This window comes from Dryas octopetala, chromosome 4, assembly GCF_963921425.1.
Source record: "Dryas octopetala chromosome 4, drDryOcto1.1, whole genome shotgun sequence".
Lineage (NCBI taxonomy): Eukaryota > Viridiplantae > Streptophyta > Magnoliopsida > Rosales > Rosaceae > Dryas > Dryas octopetala.
Window position 1 is genome coordinate 14,809,460 of NC_141369.1, and position 18,764 is coordinate 14,828,223.

The 18,764-nt window shown below is 35.3% G+C and overlaps 1 protein-coding gene and 1 long non-coding RNA gene across 6 annotated transcripts; one reads left to right on the plus strand and one right to left on the minus strand.

Annotated features, from left to right (window-relative positions):
- Positions 1–717: 717 nt before the first annotated feature.
- Positions 718–4,604, minus strand: LOC147287171 (uncharacterized). Its single transcript, XR_015121638.1, has 3 exons — positions 4,518–4,604; positions 3,136–3,198; positions 718–838 (listed from the first exon to the last, which is right to left on the minus strand). It is a non-coding gene; the product is annotated as an uncharacterized LOC147287171 (long non-coding RNA).
- Positions 4,605–14,339: 9,735 nt separating this feature from the next.
- On the plus strand, positions 14,340–18,228 carry LOC147287172 (RING/U-box superfamily protein). Of its 5 annotated transcripts, XM_086239178.1 has the most exons (7): positions 14,340–14,499; positions 15,128–15,194; positions 15,396–15,461; positions 15,608–16,278; positions 16,849–16,974; positions 17,049–17,337; positions 17,799–18,228. In XM_086239178.1, the coding sequence occupies exons 3-7, from the start codon at positions 15,450–15,452 to the stop codon at positions 17,985–17,987; spliced, it is 1,287 nt and encodes a 428-aa protein (XP_086095304.1). In that variant the 5' UTR covers positions 14,340–14,499; positions 15,128–15,194; positions 15,396–15,449; the 3' UTR covers positions 17,988–18,228. The 5 variants fall into 5 exon arrangements, with proteins under 5 accessions (XP_086095304.1, XP_086095309.1, XP_086095305.1 ...); XM_086239183.1 differs by lacking the exon at positions 15,396–15,461; XM_086239179.1 differs by lacking the exon at positions 15,128–15,194.
- The last annotated feature ends 536 nt before the right edge of the window (positions 18,229–18,764 follow it).

Here is an 18,764-nt window from a genome sequence, read left to right on the forward strand (position 1 = left end):
CTCGCTCGTTTAAGAAACAAGCCAAGCTTGAGTTTTAGTATGTTTGGCTCGGAAAGCTCGTGAGCCGCTCGTATTTTCTAGTTTATATGTTTGATATCTCATTTTTCATAGCTTATATGAAGACTTGCTCACTACACCAAAATGGAGCTTCCACGGCGGGCGTTGCATGCCGTAAATTGATATTTACGGCGTGCCACTGTGTGCCGTTGAAGCGCATGCCGTGAAAAGTCTATACTTATAATGGCGTGCAATATACGCCGTAAATATAAACAAAACACGTCATAAATAACGATCTTTCACGTTTAAGATTACTATTTACGACATGATCTGCACGCCGTATTTAGTCTACATATTACGGCTTACATTTGCACGCCGTCTTTGAGTTATTTACGACATGATCTGCACGCCGTAATTATTCTACATATTACGGCTTACATTTTGCACGCCGTCTTTGAGTTATTATTATTATTTTTTTGCTTATTTATACATATGCAACTTAATTTCTATCTAGCTTCATACACCTGCCATTTAATTTTACCAAATAAAATACTGCATCAAAATAAATGTAAGAGATCGAAATACACACTTCATTGAAATTATGATAATCAATTCCAAATACAAAGTCACATTTTTAAGAGTTAGAAATTAAAGAGTAAATAACAAAATGCAAGCTAAAACAAGATATATTTCATAAGTACCAAGAGTTCCTAACTATATATGCTGCCCTGATTGATATAAAAAAAGGTGCAATAAACTAGCCTCCCATACAGCCATATATTGGATCCACCAAAAAAATGTTGACATTCCCTTTAACTACTCTAGGAACCTCATCTCGTACCTGAAAATAATTATTAGAATAGTGAGAAGCTTAGCATAATGTATGACAGCAAGTAATAAAAATTAAGTTTAGACTTGAAAAGAAAAATTAAGTAAATCTATGGTCCAACCCCAATTAGCTGTAGTACTCAGTTATGATTAATACATTTTGGAACAAATGCAGTGCCAAAAAGAAAATAGGCTAATCTAGAAACATATCATTGTGGCACTTGATATTTTATCAGTAATGGATCCTATAAATGAAAAAAAGATGTTTCAGTAGTTAGTAAGAACAACATCTCAACCAAATACACCACAGCATGAGCAAATATGCATAACAATCAGAAAAAACAATCCATTCAAAACAAGTCAAAGATTATGCAGCCAAACCCAAGAAAGATAGAAAACAAAAAGATAAGGCAAAAGAAAAAAACCCAGAATTGATGAACTAGTAGCCAAACTCAAAATTAAGTGTAATTAGAACCAAATCTACAAGCAGCTCAAATAGAAAGTTGAAAATTATTGCTTCCATCTCCTGGACATCAGCCAAAGTAAAAACATATGAATGTAATACAGGGACTTGTATTTAGTTTCACTGAAGCTAAAAATCAATTTGGCATGCATCCCCCGATACACAAAAAACAGATGAATGTAATACAGGGAAACAGATGAAATTGATATTTAGCTTCAATAATACATGAACTTGTGTTTACTTCTCAAATATGCAGCCCCCTTCATCGCCCATTCACTTTGCCTCCATGCCATCATTAGCTCAGGTTTTGAAGTAGGTAGAGGATGCAGTAAAAGACAATGAGATGAACATAGTACTTTATTATTTGAATTGCAGTGAGAATTGACAAGAATCTGAGCAAGCGTTTGGGGCAAGGAGTTTTGCCAAATGAATTTATAAGAAAATAAAGCTCTACTTTTAAAAATAAAATAAAATTGACCAATAGTTTGTGAAGGGGTGATTTTTTGGATTTTATAGAGATCCTATTATTGAAAGATTACTCAATTGGATTGGAGTTTATAAATAAAATTGAAATTATAAACTTTGGTGTTAAATTACTATTTTAAATTGCAAAATTATATGGGTATGGTGAAATGGAATTGGTTCAAAGTCTGTACGCAATAATTAATGCATGTGTATGCAAAAGCTAAAGCTTGGTATTATCACATATCATCCTATCTTACAACATTTCATAAAGCTATTAAGTAAATTAAGTAAAGAAAAAGGAATGTACCTCGAAAATGTGAGACTAATGTACTTTGATATATTTTATTGGCCAAGCAATTGTACTTCCTAATGCTTCACGAAGAATAAAGAACTCACGTGTTGGTCGATATAGAGCCACATTATCATCTAACACATCATTCACCCAAACTTTCCAGCACTCATGGCCAAGAGCCACATGATGGACCAATATAGTGGGAGAATGCATCCCTATACATTCTATATGTCTCTGGCAATTCATCAGTTCTCTCTTGTACAGATGAACTTGGATTTTCTCCATGAAACACCCATGTAGTGTATGTAGAATCCATCTCATTCATGACCAAATGCTCATACACTATATTAAAATGCTGGTATTGGAGGTTTATACAACGACTGCAAGGACATTGGATCTTTTCTGGATTCCCCTTACTCGCTTGGACCATATCAACAAACCTTCGTGCTCCATCACGATACACTTTAGAATTTCTAAAGAAAAAAAAATCTTATTTTTAATAAGTACTACATGCATATAAACTATCTAAATATGTATAGCTAGGGCCTTAAAAATAACCTTGCATAGTTTACCCATTCTTTATCCATGGTCTCTGTCTTTCCTTGGTGTTGCTCTCTAATTAATGTCTAGACACCTTTCCAATTTAAAATTATACAATATATTTGTCAATAAAAGAACTAAATGATTCTTACACAAAAAAAAAAAAAAAACACAAGGAAAACAATATAAAGTAGTGCAGCAAACCAATACATGTATAAATGCACACACAGCTATGTATGTATTCACTCCATAAAGCAAATGAATATAATCCACACATACATAAGAAATCCAATTCTATCATTCATATACTCTTTCAAGCCTACCAAGCAATAAAAAAGGTAATGTAAATGAAGGTAATATAATTGAAGTTGAAATAAGAAAATGCAGTTTCTGTTTATCTCTAGATTCTTATATTGAAGTGTGGGAGAAATCAGAGAAGTACAAATATATTGTATTTTCTTTTTTATTTTAGTGCTAGATTTTTACTTTAATCTTCTAGTTTTTACTATATCTTCAGTTGACATGAACAAAGTAGCAAAGGTGTGCCTACCTGTCTTGCAAGCTCAATAGTTTTGCAAACAAAGCTTGAGGAAAAAACGTTTTCCATAGCCCTCTGCAATAAACATTGAATTTTAATTAAAAGAACAATTATAACAATGAAAAATGTGCAAATTTTTAACCTCTGTTTTACTGTTTTTTCTTTTGGTATAGAACTCAGTTTTACTTTGATGGATAAAAAGATAAGACATTTTTCCCTTAAAGCTAATGTACTTGCTACTAATGGTTCAATACTCCCAGAACTCAGGAATTATAGACATGGTTCTGGAGGGGAAAATGGGGTTAGGTGGGGATATGTGGAAGAATTTAAAAATCCAAAACACACACAAACGTTTGAATCAATATTATGTAGGGGTCTAGATATACAGAATATGAGATGAAACTTTTTGAGTGTAAAGAATGATGTCAGAAGGCCATTTTGTCATGCCAAGTTTGAGATGCACTTGCTACAACATATTAGGCTTTTGCAGTCAGCATTCTAATAAAGTTTCTGCATCACACGGTCACACCAGAAAACAAAATTTTTTCTACACGACAATAAATTGTTAACAAACTTTGCATGGCCTCAATCGAATTTTAGTGTATCATGAAATGAGGAAAATGCTGAAGGGAAATGAGAAAGCTTTCAATTCATCAAACATAGGAAACATATACTGTACAGATTTCAAAACTACTTAATTTTTAAGTTGTAGCAAGAAACAAATTAAGCAAATATTAGTCAAATGTTCTGTAGCAAACACCAGTAAACCAATTTTCTACGTTTATGAGCTTTAGCAGTTACAGTATCTTCAATATTATAAAATGATTGCAGATACATTCTGGTTGGTGAAAGTGTACATTACATTTAGAGTTCATGTCGTTTTCAAAGACTGCTTTAAGAAAACAAAAACTTATCATGATTATTAGCATAACATTGGAAAGAAAATAAGAGAACTCTACACTTCAGGATATATGTATAATATATTAACATCAAGTTAAAGTTTTTAACACAACACATGGGCCTGTTTGAAACATACATTCACTTCCGCATCATAACTAACCAAAGCAAGTGTCAGTTTTGCATTTTGATCATTGCCAACCTGAAATTGAAACCAAGGTTTTCAACAAATAAGCTACCCAATATATTACATTCCTGAAATATTGAAAGGGATCAAGATTGGTTATCTTGATTTCCAAAAGGCAATAGAACCCATTAAATTGGCAAAACATAAACGACCCATTAACCCCATAAATTGAAAAAATAGAAAACCCATAAAATGTATAAAATTTGAATAAGAAAATATAACTCATAACCCAAAAAATTAGGTGAGCAGAAAACGAAATTAGTTAAGTAAAGTAGAGAATGAGCAAATTACAAAAGGGGAATACTAGTACCTTACACCATTTGGGTGTTTCTTAAAAAAAATCCAGCACCAACGCCCAGAAAAGTAAAGAGGGAGGATCCACAGAGAGAGAGAGAGAGAGAGAGAGAGAATGGATAGACTGATCGAGTGTTTTGGCGAGAGAGCTCGAGCGAGAGAGAAAGAGTAGGAGAGACAGAGGGACAAAGAGACAGAGAAAGAAGGAGTGAGTGTTGTGAAGTTCCAGAAACTGAAGAGCTAAAATGAAAATACGCGAGGGAATTTTTCATTCTTTTTTTTTGTTTCGCGGGTAAAATAAAAAAAAAATCAGTTTTAATTATGGCATAAAGTATGCACGCCATTAATAATAAAAATGCACGCCGTAAATTGTCTCACATTTAATGACGCAAAATATGTTTGCCATGATTTATATGCCATTATGGCATGAGGTTAATACACGCCGTAAATTGATACATAGAAATAAAATACACGGCGCGCTACCCAAGCACGCCGTAAAACATAATTATTTACGGCGATCAGCAAGTGCATGCCGTAAATTGCACGCTGTGAAAGCTCAATTTTGGTGTAGTGGCTATTTTTATTTCCTACTTTGTTTTTGTAATGTTTGGTTATAAGACTTCTACTATCTTATGTCTCTTTTTTAATGAGAATTTTTACAAAAGTTATAAGTTATCAATGTTTAGATGGAATTATTTGGTACAGTTATATTTCATGGAAACCATATTCATCTATATAGTGTTTTAAAGAAGTCTTTGGTGCCTATCTAATTTAATTAACAATATATATTAACTTTAAGTTAAAAATTAACATATTATAATACTTTCAAGAAGAAAATGTTCAATAGAAATTAATATTTTTAAAAAATAGTAGTTAATAAAATATCTTCGATAAAATTATGTTAAAAAGCTCAATACAGCTCGAATTCGTATCGGGTTCGATTTTTTTTAGCTCGTTCGAGCTCGGCTCGTATAAAAAACAAGCCAAGCCAAGCTCAAGCTCGAAAAATTTAAAACAAGCCAAGCTTGAGCACGATGGTATTCAGCTTGGCTCGGCTCGTTTACACCCCTAAGAGGTGGTGAGCGAAAGGAATGAGATGATGGAGTGATTAATTGTATAGCAAATTACAAATAAATCAATAAAAAATTTAAAAATTTAAAAATTTTATAATAGTTAAAATATAATATGGTTCCCACAATGGTCACATGCAAATATTTGCAAATTACATAATTATTCTCAATGGACCCAGTCCAATTCGGGTGGGCCTATACTATTCTTATTGTTAAATTACTATCATGCTCTTCAAAGATATGTTGACTCAAATTTAAAAATAGTTATTGTGTGACAGTCACCAAGTTTAAAAACTGTAACTGTGTGACAGTTTCTAATTAAAAAATGGTAACTGTGTGATAGTTACCAATTAAAAAATAATAATTGTGTGACAATTACCAATTAAAAAACATAAAAAACAGTAACTCTATGACAGTTACCAATTAAAAAAAGTATGTGGTTGTTATTGACTTATATGTTATTTTAAAAATTGGATATGATGATGTCAGCACAGTGGCAAGACTCGTAAATTCCTTTTTGTTTTTGTCCGGTTGTTAATTCACATAGTTTCTCTTAATTTCATTTTGATCAATAGTGACTACTATGATATTTTGAAAAAGTTTATTGACTAATTTGTAATATTGAAAATATTTATTGGTTTTTTCTAACTGACTCTTAATTGTATTGAAAGGGAATTGATGTCGGTGGAAAAATTATTATGTGACAGTGATATGTGACATTTTTCTTACAATATGTATATGTATATGAGATACATTTTTATATGTATGTAATATCACGTAGCATCCACTCCACTCAAATTATAACGCATATACAATTATTAATAGATAAAACCTTAAACACTCAGAGAATTTTTTTGGTGTGATCGTAATAACGCTACGTGGTGTACTAATCCACATATTATAAAATAGGTGGACGACAAGTTTATACTTTTATGGTATAATATTAATAAATATGTACATGTTTATAACATAGGTGAATTAGTAAAATCATGTGGCAGTGTTACAATATATAACACTGAAATTGTTTTCCTAAAAAATCATAAACAATACCTTTAAAAATTGTATATGTATTATAGTTTGAGTATATTGGTAACATATTGTTAGTATGTCACGTGATATTATAGTCATACACTACAAGAAAAACATATTTGGGCGACCACACTTTGGGCGACGAACATATATTCGTCGCCCAAAGCAATTTAGGGTGACGAATAAGAAAATTTGTCGCTCAATGTCATAAAGGTTTGGGCGACGAACAGGTTCGTCGCCCAAAGGAGTTTTGGGCGACGAATAATACGTTCCTCGCCCAAAGTAACTTTGGGCGACGAACTCATCTCGTCGCCTAAACATACGCAACAAACAATTAATTGAGAAATACATTGGGCGAGAAATATACATGTCCGTCGCCCAAAGTGTCTTTGGGCGAGGAAAACGTAAATTTGTGGCCCAAACTTACTTTGGGTGACAAAATATTTCGTCGCCCAAACTCATTTTGGGCGAGAAATATACATATTCCTCGCCCAAAGCCTCTTTGGGTGACGAAATTATGTTCGTCGCCCAAACTAGGAACATGTTCGTCGCCCAAAGGGTCATCCTGTTTTGTAATAATGGTTTGGGCGAGGAACCTAACATTTCGTCGCACAAAGTAACTTTGGGCGACGAATTGTGAGGTTCCTCGCCCAAGATTACTTTGGGCGACGAAATTTGTAGTTCCTCGCCCAAAGTAAGAATACTTTTTTGTTTACAATTTTATATATGTAATAGCATACGATACGATTGTATTTCCAAAGATCATAACCATTCATTTTTTAATTCCCCACTCAAGGATCATCCATGCAAAAAATTAGCTCAATCGGAGATGTAGAAGTTAGGTAACGGTGGTTGAACTTGAACGATTGTAAATTTTCTAATACGAATCGAAGTATGAGATGAATTCCAATTTAGCCGATTTTTTGCAGGGATGATCTTCCAGTATAAACGAATAGAATGAACGGTTCCGATCGTTGAAATCACATTGTAGTCTTCACAAATTGTTGAATCGCCAAAATTTCTACCCAAAAGTTAATATAATTATACTCTTCAAGTGTATTTGTATGTAGAAGATCACTTTTGTATTGTGTTTTTAACGATCCGAACCGATCATTCCTTAGTGGCTCACTCAAAGATCATCCATGCAAAAAATTAACTCAATTGGAGATGTAGAAGTTAGGTTTAGCATTTAGGATGTATGAACGATCTTGATTCTTATAATAATAATCGAACGGGTAGATGAACTCCGATTGAGCCGATTTTTTCCAGGGTTGATCTTTGAGTATGAACATATATGAAGAATGGCTCTGATTGTGATAATCACGTTGTGGTCTTCACAATTATTGAAGCTACAAGGTTTTAACGAAAGAGTTGATATAATTTTATTCTTCAAATGCAAAAACCACTGATTTATATGTAGAACCTTATATGTCGATTGTGTTTTTAACGATCTGAACCGTTCATTTATTAGTTTGTCACTCAAAGATCATTCCTCTAAAATATTAGGTCAATTGGAGATCTAGAAGTTTGGTATTGGAGCTCGAACGTATAAACGATCATGGTTCATAAAAAAATTCAACTTTGGGCGACGAAATGTAGCTTTAGGCGACGAACAGTGCGTCGCCCAAAGTCTGAAATTATGGCGGGATAAAACGGTGCCCTAAAGTCAACAACTTTGGGCGACGAACATGAATTCGTCGCCTAAAGTGACTTTGGGCGACGAATTCATGTTCGTCGCCCAAAGTCTTTAAGTTTATACCCAGAAATGGTTCACTTCAGTCACTCTCGCTCACTCACTCCCTCACCCTCGCAGCGCCACAGTCCCGCCTCCTCCTTCCCTCAGCTCTCACTCCCTCCTCCTCCTCCTCCTCCTCCCTCCTTTCCCGAAACCCAAACCCCCCCCCCCCATCGGCAACCCACCCCCCCTACCGAAACCCACCCCCCCCCATCGGAGACCCACCCCCCCTCCCCTGAAAATCCACCCTCGCCGAAACCCACCCCCCCGAAAACCCACCCCCGCCGAAACCCACCCCCCCGAATACCCACCCCCCCCGAAACCCACCCCCCACCCGAAACCCACCCTCCCCCGATAACCCACCCCCACCGAAACCCATCCCCCCCCCCAGCCGAAACCACTCACCCAAAAACCCCCCCCCCCCCTCGAAGCCGAAACCAGCTCAACACAGGTATTTGTCTTTTTTTTTTTTTTTTTGAATTTATGGTATTTTTTGTTTTTTTTTTTGGTATTTTCTGTTTTTTATGGTATTTTCTGTTTTTTTTTTGTATTTTCTGTTTTTTATGGTATTTTCTGTTTTTTTTTTTTGTATTTTCTGTTTTTTATGTTATTTTCTGTTTTTTATGTTTTCTAATATTGTGGATTTTGCATAAATTGGTTGTGAAATTTCTGATTTTAGTGGTAATTAGTTAATGTTGTGGGTTTTTTTAATTTAGTAGTTTGGTTGTGAAATCTGAATTTAGATTGATGTTGGGCTCATATTTGACAATGATTTATATTTTTGGTGAAGGAAGAATAGTGTTGCATTTGTTGTGAAGGATAATTGCATTTTTGGTGAGGTATATGTTTAATCTATCTTTTAGTTAAGTTTTTGTATGATTTAGTATTTAATGTTTCATATATAATTGTATTAAATTTTTTAGTGAATTAGTTTGTATGTTAAAATTAATTACAAAATTGATTAATTAATTTGTATGTTTTTATATGCTAAAATTTAATAGTTTGTTTGTATGCTTATATGTATATTGTTAGATTAATTATAGTTTAGTTTGTATGTTACATTTAGTTTAGTTGTAATTGCAAAATTTCCGATGACGTAGTCCAGCACTCCTCGAGTACTGCGTGAGGTCATGTGGCACGAAGCGCTTGTGCGAAGTTATCAATCGATAACTTTGTACATTTAACTAGTCGTGCGAAGTTATCAGTGGATAACTTTGTACACTAAATTTAAATTCACCTTAGACCCGTTCGAGAGTCTATTGGACGTGCGCATGGGCGCTGGGCGTGACTGCGCTCCAATATGATTCTTGAATTGTCCAAATTACCTATGGACAGTTTGGGAGTGCACAATTATGTGTTGTGGTTAGCGGTTCATGTGATGTGGATTAGTTAGTTTGTTAGTTTTTAAATATAAAATTTAGTTTAATTACCAAATGTAGATTAATTAGTTTGAGAAATATAATTTAGTTATAAGGTGAAAGGCGATGGAGTCAGCTCCCAATGATGTAGTTCAGCCATCCTCGAGTACTGGGAGCCCCTCTATGCCACGGAGGGCCCGTCGATCTCACCGCTCTAGTCAGGTCACCGCTTCCGCTTCATCTACTGCCACATCATCCACTGCGACGAGGGGACCATGTAGTGGGTTGAAGTCCTCTCGGATCGTGCGCAGTACTGGGGCGCGGATTCCAGTCATGTGTGTGCAAAACGGCCGACGACCGTTAGATCCTAACGTTGACAGTTTGTTCTCGCATGATGTGGGGGCTATTATTCGTGCCGAGTGCGCCATGGTTGCAACCACTTGGAAAAAATTACCGGCAGAGATTCAACACAAAGTGATCCGCTCCATCTCAGTGAGTATATAGCTCAATAATTAATTAAAAATGATAAATTTGATCATTCATAACAATCTAATATTTTTTTCAGGTTAACTTTGACATTCAGATGGATGATCCCCTCACTGTCACGTACATGACAGATTTACTCATCAAGTCCTACAGGCAGTGGAAGCACGAACTACACGTGCATTTCAAGGGATTTTCGTCGGCAGTTGAGGCATTGGCGAACCCCCCTATGGAGTTGGTAGAGCGGTCTGACCAGTGGCGTTTTTTGTGCGATCATTTCATGAGTCCGTCGTTTTTGGTACGTTTTATCATCTTAAGACTTTAAAAAATCGATTATTGTTTTGTTATTCTATTATTGTATACATACACTAACATATTTATAATTTGCTTAATATTTAACAGAAAAAGTCGGTCGCCAACGCCAGAAACCGGAAAGGGAAGCCGTTTAACCATCATAGTGGTCCGACGCCCATCTCATATCGAGTGGAGTCGCGACGTCGGGTACGTCATTATTTAATTTAATACATATATATTCTTTAATATTGGTTGGGTCTTTGACAAAATTATTTTCTTTTTCAGCGTGGGTCGCAATTCCCGGAGATAGATACTTTCGGAGATATCTATGTTCATCCCGGTTGTGATGCGGTCAAGGCAAAACATGTTAGTTTTTTATATTTTAATTTTTTTCACAATTTTTTATATTTATTTTTCTAATTGGTTACTTGTATATATAACATTTTGAAGGATGAGATGGTGGCCAACTCGAGAATATATTTGGAGAGCTTGGCCGAGCAGCACCCTCCGGGTACTCCGTTGGAGTCGATTCCAGTACCTGATCCCGATGTCGGACTTCGTATTATGATAGACTCATTGGGTGTTAGGCCCGGTAAAGAAATACGCGGCATGGGATATAGGCGGATTCGTGATGTTCGATCCTCGTCTTCGTCTTCATCTTCGTCTCAGCCATCTGCAGTCGTCGCAGGGTTGTCCGCTCAAGTGAAGAAGTTGCAGGAGGACTTACGAGCTGAGAGAGCGGAGAAGGAGGCGTTGTATGCTGCATTGACCAAGGCGATACCTGGGTTTGTCCCGCCACCATCTTCTCATCAACCTCCGTCAGATATGAATGATGATGATGCTACTAGTTTAGAATAGATTGACTATATATATTAGGGTTAATTACTACTTTGTATGGATATTTTGATATATAAATTTATGAATTTTGTTTTATATAGTTTTTGAATAAAGAATTTTTTTAAAATATTAAATTTAAATATATAATTTAAATAAATAAATAAAACAATTTAAAAAAAAAATGTTTGGGCGACGGAATTTTTCGTCGCCCAAAGGGTGTTTGGGCGACGAACAAAGCTATTCCTCGCCCAAAGCATGTTTGGGCGACGGAATTTTTCGTCGCCTAAACATGCTTTGGGCGACGAACGAGGGTGTTCGTCGCCCAAACCCTCTTTGGGCGACGAAATTTGTCCGTCGCCCAAAGCACGTTCCAGCGAGGAAATTAGTTATTCCTCTCCCAAATCCTTTTTAGGAATAAGTGTGTTCGTCGCCCAAACCCTCTTTGGGCGACGAAATTTGTCCGTCGCCTAAACATGCTTTGGGCGACGAATTTTATGTGTTAGGAGACGAAAAAAATCCGTTGCCCCAGGTGTCTTTGGGCGACGAAATTTAGAAGTTCGTCGCCCAAACTCTTGGGCGTCACATTTTGGGCGTCCAAACGCTCGACGAACGCATTTCGTCGCCCAAACGTTTGGGCGACGAAACTCTACTTTGGGCGACGAATTTCGTTACTCTCCCAAACCCTTTTTTCTTGTAGTGATACAAACAAAATTTCAAAAGTAAGTAGTGTAAAATACTTCAACTCAAAATGTCATCGGGAGATTATGTATATGTTTGTACTTGTGTTCAACAAATCCATTCTCCCAACTATAATATTGGTACGAGTAAAATGCATGCCAAGATTTCAATGTGGGGTGGGCTATGTGTATGGGCTGTGTGGGTGTGAGCTTCGAACATACTTTGGAAAAACTGAAGACAACACAACATTATTGCATGATGCCATGATTTATAGGCTTAATTAGTGGCAGGAGCTGCTCTGAGTCTTTTCACTACATCAAGTTCCTCACTGAACAATAACCTGTGTTCTATTGGAGAGATTTCAATTTGTATAACATGAGAACAAGAGATATATAGCAGCAATTCTTTGTTCAAGAGCGAGCCAAAGTGATCTTAAATGTTGGTGAGCCAACTACATCTGCAGGCTATAGCAGATTCTTTTGAGCCCAATTAGCATATTTTGTTTGTTTTTCTTTTTTCCCATTCTTCTATAATATGTATGCAGTGCAAGGCCCATAAGCTTAAGTCCGGGAATTTTGGAGGAGGCAACATCAGGCCCATATAATAAGGTATGGTGTAATTTATGATCAGTGTGGGATATATCTACAAGCGGATTCACCATTTCAGTAACTTTTCTTCATCTTTGTCAATTTGGAATTGTGCTCAACATGCACAAATATGATACCTTCAACCAAGCTAAGTAGATCATTGGCCAAAAAAAAAAACCAAGCTAAGTAGATCAAAACCAATGATTTCCATGGGTATTTAGTTGCCTCTTGTGAGATTTATATATAAGCACTAAATTGCCTATGTCTTTTATCACCATTATATGTGTAAAGTATTTGTGAGCTTTCATGAGCACTTTACTAATGAGTTTGCTAAAGCTCTAATAAGTGTGACTAATCTCCAAAGAAGATGTGCTTTGTAGCATAACAAATTGACAAAGTCTAGCTGTGAGAAATCATAGCTCTAATACCACAATGAATATGAATCATTTTTAGACAATATATATGTGATGGGAAAATGAGTCAAACTACACACATTCGCAGATCAAGACACCACATATATCGATATCTTCCCAAATTGAATTACTTACGTCACCAAAAGAATATGGAGTTTCACAAAAAAAAACTCGATATTAGTGCGAGTGGTTTATTTCTTTACGTACTGAATAACTCATTAACTCCTTTCTTACTGAATATAAAATTGCACTCTAATCATTTTCTCCAACACAACATATGATACATGCAAGAATAACAATGTTCAATAGAATCATCTATGATAATACATATTACATATATATGTATACAAAAAAATTCTCTTAAGGAGTTAACCAAAACTTATTAAAAGTGCAGACATCACCACTAATATCCAATTAGGATGGAATATTTTCTCTACCTGAAGAATAGTTGCTTCGATTGACAGTCATTTTTCTTTCTTTTATCCCATTTATGACAAGAAATTTCATAAATGTAAAAATCTTTTCTTTTCTTTTTTACATAAAAATCGTTTTTAAACTTAGATGTTAGATTTGAACTCTCGAATTTTAGACAAAGTATCTTCATTCTCTTGTACATGAGTTACGTAGGTTGGTGAGTTATCAGTATATACCATATAATCACTAATCAGGCACGTTAAAATAAGAATGTCCTTATTTCAAGAAAAGTAAGAATATATTCTTTGTGTAACACCGGATAATGTAGTTCAATGATTGAAATCGTTCATTGTTTAAGTCTCTTCTCAATGGTCATCTCTAAAAAAATCAGTCAAATCGATAATTGTTTGGTCATCTAAACTGTACAGACAAATACAGTTCATCAGATAAATTGAAATGATGTTGATTGTAATAAACAGTTTTTTATTTGACTGATTTTTTTGCAATGGTGATATTTGAATAATATTATAAAATATGAATGGTTTCAATTATTGAATTGTAAGTCCAAAAATAATAAGAACATCTTTACTTGAAAAAATTTCAAACATATAAAAAAAAATTATCATTACTGTAGATACTTAATAATCGTATATATGTATTTTAATTACTATAATAATTTTTAAAACAAGAAGAGAATGCGAGTTGACTTGTGCTTGGTTGGAGCGTGGATTTTAGAGTACTCATGAGTCGTGACAAGCTGGAGGTATAGTCGATGTTAGTAGTTTTGGTCCTATTATGTGTCCAACCAAATCAAGTGAATCTCAGCCGTCCATCAAAGACACCCACACGATGATCTCACCCTCCACAATCAAACGGCGCGAAAATGCTCTCAGTCACTCCCACAGCTCATGTCTGATCTGAACGTTTGCTCTGTATCTCTCTATGATGAGTTTGCGTGGGCACTGGACTTAAAAAGGTGACGTTTTTTTTTTTCTCGGGAAAACTGAAAATCTGAGAGAAAAAGAATGAAAATTTAAATGAATGGAAGGAAAGTGAGCTCTCCAATAGCTTTCGTCTGATACTGATACTCATTGAATCTGGTACAAATTTTCTTCTTCCTTACAGTCTTTTTTCTCTCTTATTTTGGTCAAACTTTCAGTCTTTTTTCATTGTGCTGTTTTGGGTTTAGGGTTTTATTTTCTGTATTGTTATGTGTAGCTGAATTTAGACAATTATCAGTGGAGTTTTCGGTGTAGTTTATATCATTGCTTGATTTGATCGTTTTGGGATACTCAATACGCGGGAAATCTTTAACATTAGTGTAATTTAGTGTGTGTATTGAGTGTATATGAAGTTTTTGAGACATGGGTTTGCTTCTAAGTTTGGTATATGACTATGATTTCCAGAAATTGGATTTGTTTTGCTTTTCCACCAAGTGGGTTTCTGTGTTTTGAGGCTATTGTGCATTGACTTGTGTTGTACTACTGATTTGAGAACTAAGAATTGGATGAAAATGTAATGCATATCTGATCAACTTATAATTACCCATAATGGCCCACTTATGTAATCAAATTTCTGCAAAGCTTGTTTTACCTTTGAGAATTGTTCAGTTTTTCATGATATCTTCCACTTGTCTGATTTTACCTCTGTATTAAAATTTGGTTTTTGTTTGTTATCTGTCTCATTCTTGTTCTTATTTGTTATGAAGATGTATGGTTTTCTTTGCAGTGGTGATCTCCTAAATCAATTTAGAGAGTAAGTTGATAATGGAACGGGAACTTGTCGCAAGAATCATGTAACTTCCCCTCTGTTTGGATATGTGATACTGATCATGTAGCATTGTTCATATTACTAATTATGCGATATTGTAATGCTGCTCTTTACTTTAAAAAAAAAATGCTTTAAATGTAGCATTATTCAATTTATGTTTTATAGAAATGATTTTAAAAAACAAAAACAAAAAAGAAATCTAACTATAGTTCTGATTCTGTCGCAGCTTACATATGATATAGAAAGAAATTCTTTGAATCCTTCAGTTTCAGACTGTGCCATGTGTTGCAAGGTGTTTGCGAGTCAATGACTATATTACATAATTTTTTTTATCTTTAAGAAAGAGAAGAAGGATTTGTAGATAAAGTGTAGAAATCCAGAAAGTTCATTATTAACAATCTATGCATTCTCACCTTCCAATTTGGTTGGCGGACTTAGATGGATGCTCCCTCTCCAGAACCAAATAGTGATGCTCAAAGTGACCAATTTCCTTTGCTACTAGAGCAGATGGAAAGCCATAACAATCATGTGCACATAATTAACGTAACAAGGAATGATGATACTTCATCAAGTTCATCTAATGATGATCAACCTCCTAGAGTGGACTTGCCTCAGCATGAAGACAGACTATCAGCTTCGCGTGCCCCCACTTATCAAGCTGCTTCGTCTTCCTCAAACAGATTAAATTCTAGGAATTCCTCATTTATGAGGAGAGGTGATGGTTATAGTCGTCGTCGAAGAAGCCCTTTGAATTCAGGGTTATGGATTTCTGTTGAGCTTGTTGTCACTGTGAGTCAGATTATAGCATCTATTGTTGTTTTGTCATTGTCAACAAATGAAAATCCACAAGCCCCTTTGTTTGCATGGGTTGTGGGTTATGCATCAGGTTGTGTTGCAACACTTCCTATTCTCTACTGGAGGTTCCACAACCGCAACAGGGGTGCTGAACAAGAATCCACTCAATCGCGTCAAGCCTCTTCTGAAAGAAATCCTCCTGAACCGATGTCGTATACAGCTATTTCTATTACTCAGGCTTCAGACGAGGAAAACAATCGCACCTCAGAAACAGTCACAAGTGACCCTCAAATTGCAGGACCCTTAAGTGCAAGGTTTTTTTTCTTTTCTTATATTTTTCCATTTCATATTTTAATTAATGGTTGATGCCTTGCATTTTACTTGTTGATACTGTCATCTGTCTGGTTTCCTGGTGAACATTCTTTTTTAGGAGAATGTGTATAGTTTAGCTGATTTAAGTTGTGTTTGTTGTGATAATTACACACACACACCACATACATACGTACATATATAATTTTCATAACTTTTCAACAATATGTCCACAAAACTGTGAGTCTCATTCTCTCATTTAATGATCCAGAAATTACTTTGGAGAGTGAAGTCAAGAGGTCTGTATATAAATCTAGTGAAGTCAAGAGGTCTGTGTATGATCCAGAAATTAAATGATCCAAACTGAGATTTGCTGTAATGTACAACAAACAGAAATGTGATGAGTACACTTGTATATGAAATCCTAATTGCTACTTCAAACCGTACAAAACTGAAAATACTAATTCAAGTTGGTGTAAGCATCATTTATTTTTCTGTCTTTCTAAGTGTCCATACAGTTTACACATGATTTATAGATGTTGCCATCAAGTGAAGAAGCTGGTTATATTTTGCAGACTTAGCGGCTTAGTGGATCATTTCAAGATGGCTTTAGATTGCTTCTTTGCAGTCTGGTTTGTTGTGGGTAATGTGTGGATTTTCGGAGGTCACTCTTCTCCCTCTGATGCTCCTAAATTGTATAGGTACCTCTTAATGACATAATGCTTAACATTTACTGGGTTGTTGAGTCTTCTAACATTTCCTGGGTTTCTTGTAGGTTATGCATAGTGTTCCTTACCTTTAGCTGTATTGGATATGCCATGCCATTCATACTATGCGCAACAATTTGTTGCTGCCTGCCTTGCATCATTTCTGTCCTGGGATTTAGAGAGGATCTTTCTCAGACTAGAGGAGCCACCATGGAATCAATAAATGCTCTTCCAACATACAAATTCAAGTTAGAGAAAAATGGGACCAATCATGATCCAGATGTCAACCCCAGTGGTGAAGGTGGGCTCTTGGCTGCAGGGACAGAAAACGAACGTGCAATATCAGGAGAAGATGCGGTGGGTTTCTTTGCCTGCTGAGTTCATGCTCCTTCTGCATAGTTTGCTGATAAAATTTGCTTGTCTTTCCAATATGAAGTACTGGATTCACTTTACCAAACTCCCATTAAAGTTGCTGAATTAGTATCTAGATTCCAACCTCATTTATAATTAACTTGCTTCATTAATTATTAGGTTAACTGGAGGCATATGGTATTCAAACAAATAGAATTTAAATAGGCTATAATATAATATCAATATTGGTTAATGGGTTATGATCACTTGGTTAGCTAGAACTAGAAATTTATATCATCTCTTATTGATTACCTTCAATATTGAGCTCATCATCTCTGAATAAACTACCTGCTGTTGTATTACTAATTATCTTAATTGTTACTAAGTAGGAGTAATGATGAGACCAAAGTTTTCCTTATGGGCAATTGTCATTCAACTAATGTGCTTTTCTCCTTCATATGGTGCAGGTTTGTTGTATTTGCTTGGCAAAGTATGCTGACAATGAAGAGCTAAGAGAGCTACCATGTTTACATGTCTTTCATGTGGATTGCGTTGACAAATGGTTGAAAATCAATGCGTCATGTCCCCTTTGTAAAAGTGAGGTGGGAGAGAGCAGCGGTGCCTCACAATTGGGAAGAGACTCCAGCCAACAATAGGGTGAGGAAGATGGGCACAGCTGGTGACCATGTGCACAGACTTTATTCTCATTCCCAAAGAGAATCAACCCTAATTGGGGTGGTTCATCCAAGTGCAAAAAATTCCATATTGTTTCGCAGAAAGATGCCTTTGACAGCTGAGACTGTTGTCTCAGGTTTAGTAATGGGGATATATGGTTTAATTTATGTGTAAATTTCTTCTATACTACTTAAATATAAAGGTTTTTCTTTTTGATGGACATGTCCATAGTTCTTGCCTGTCAACTGCTATTCTCCTTTCGGTGAACCTTGTTGAATAATAGGCATCCCTTAAATTGATCGAATTTCCTCCCCATTTGCTACCTTGAGTTTGAGTGGCCAATATTTGAAAAGGTTAGGAGGTTCAGATTTTTAATCAGATAAGCCTAATACATTAATTTTTCACCATTAGTTATTTGAAAGTTGAAATTGATCTGTGATTATGGGTTCCACTTTGGATTCATATATTTACAAAATTACAAGTAAACTTCTTACAGATAGCATACCACATAATTTGAGACACATTTGAAATTCTTAGCATACGGAAAATTTAAAAACTATTTGTTGTTTTCATTAAAGACTTTTACCCCTATTTTTAGAGATATAGTAAGATAACACTCAAGAAATGCTTGAGCTCCTATCGAGTAATGCAAAAACCCATCGAGTAGTTCTCAAGGGGATTCAAACACTACGTTATATTTCTAAAACTCTAAAAAAAATTGGCTGTCTTCAAATGGCATAAATTTGGACTAGTTTTTC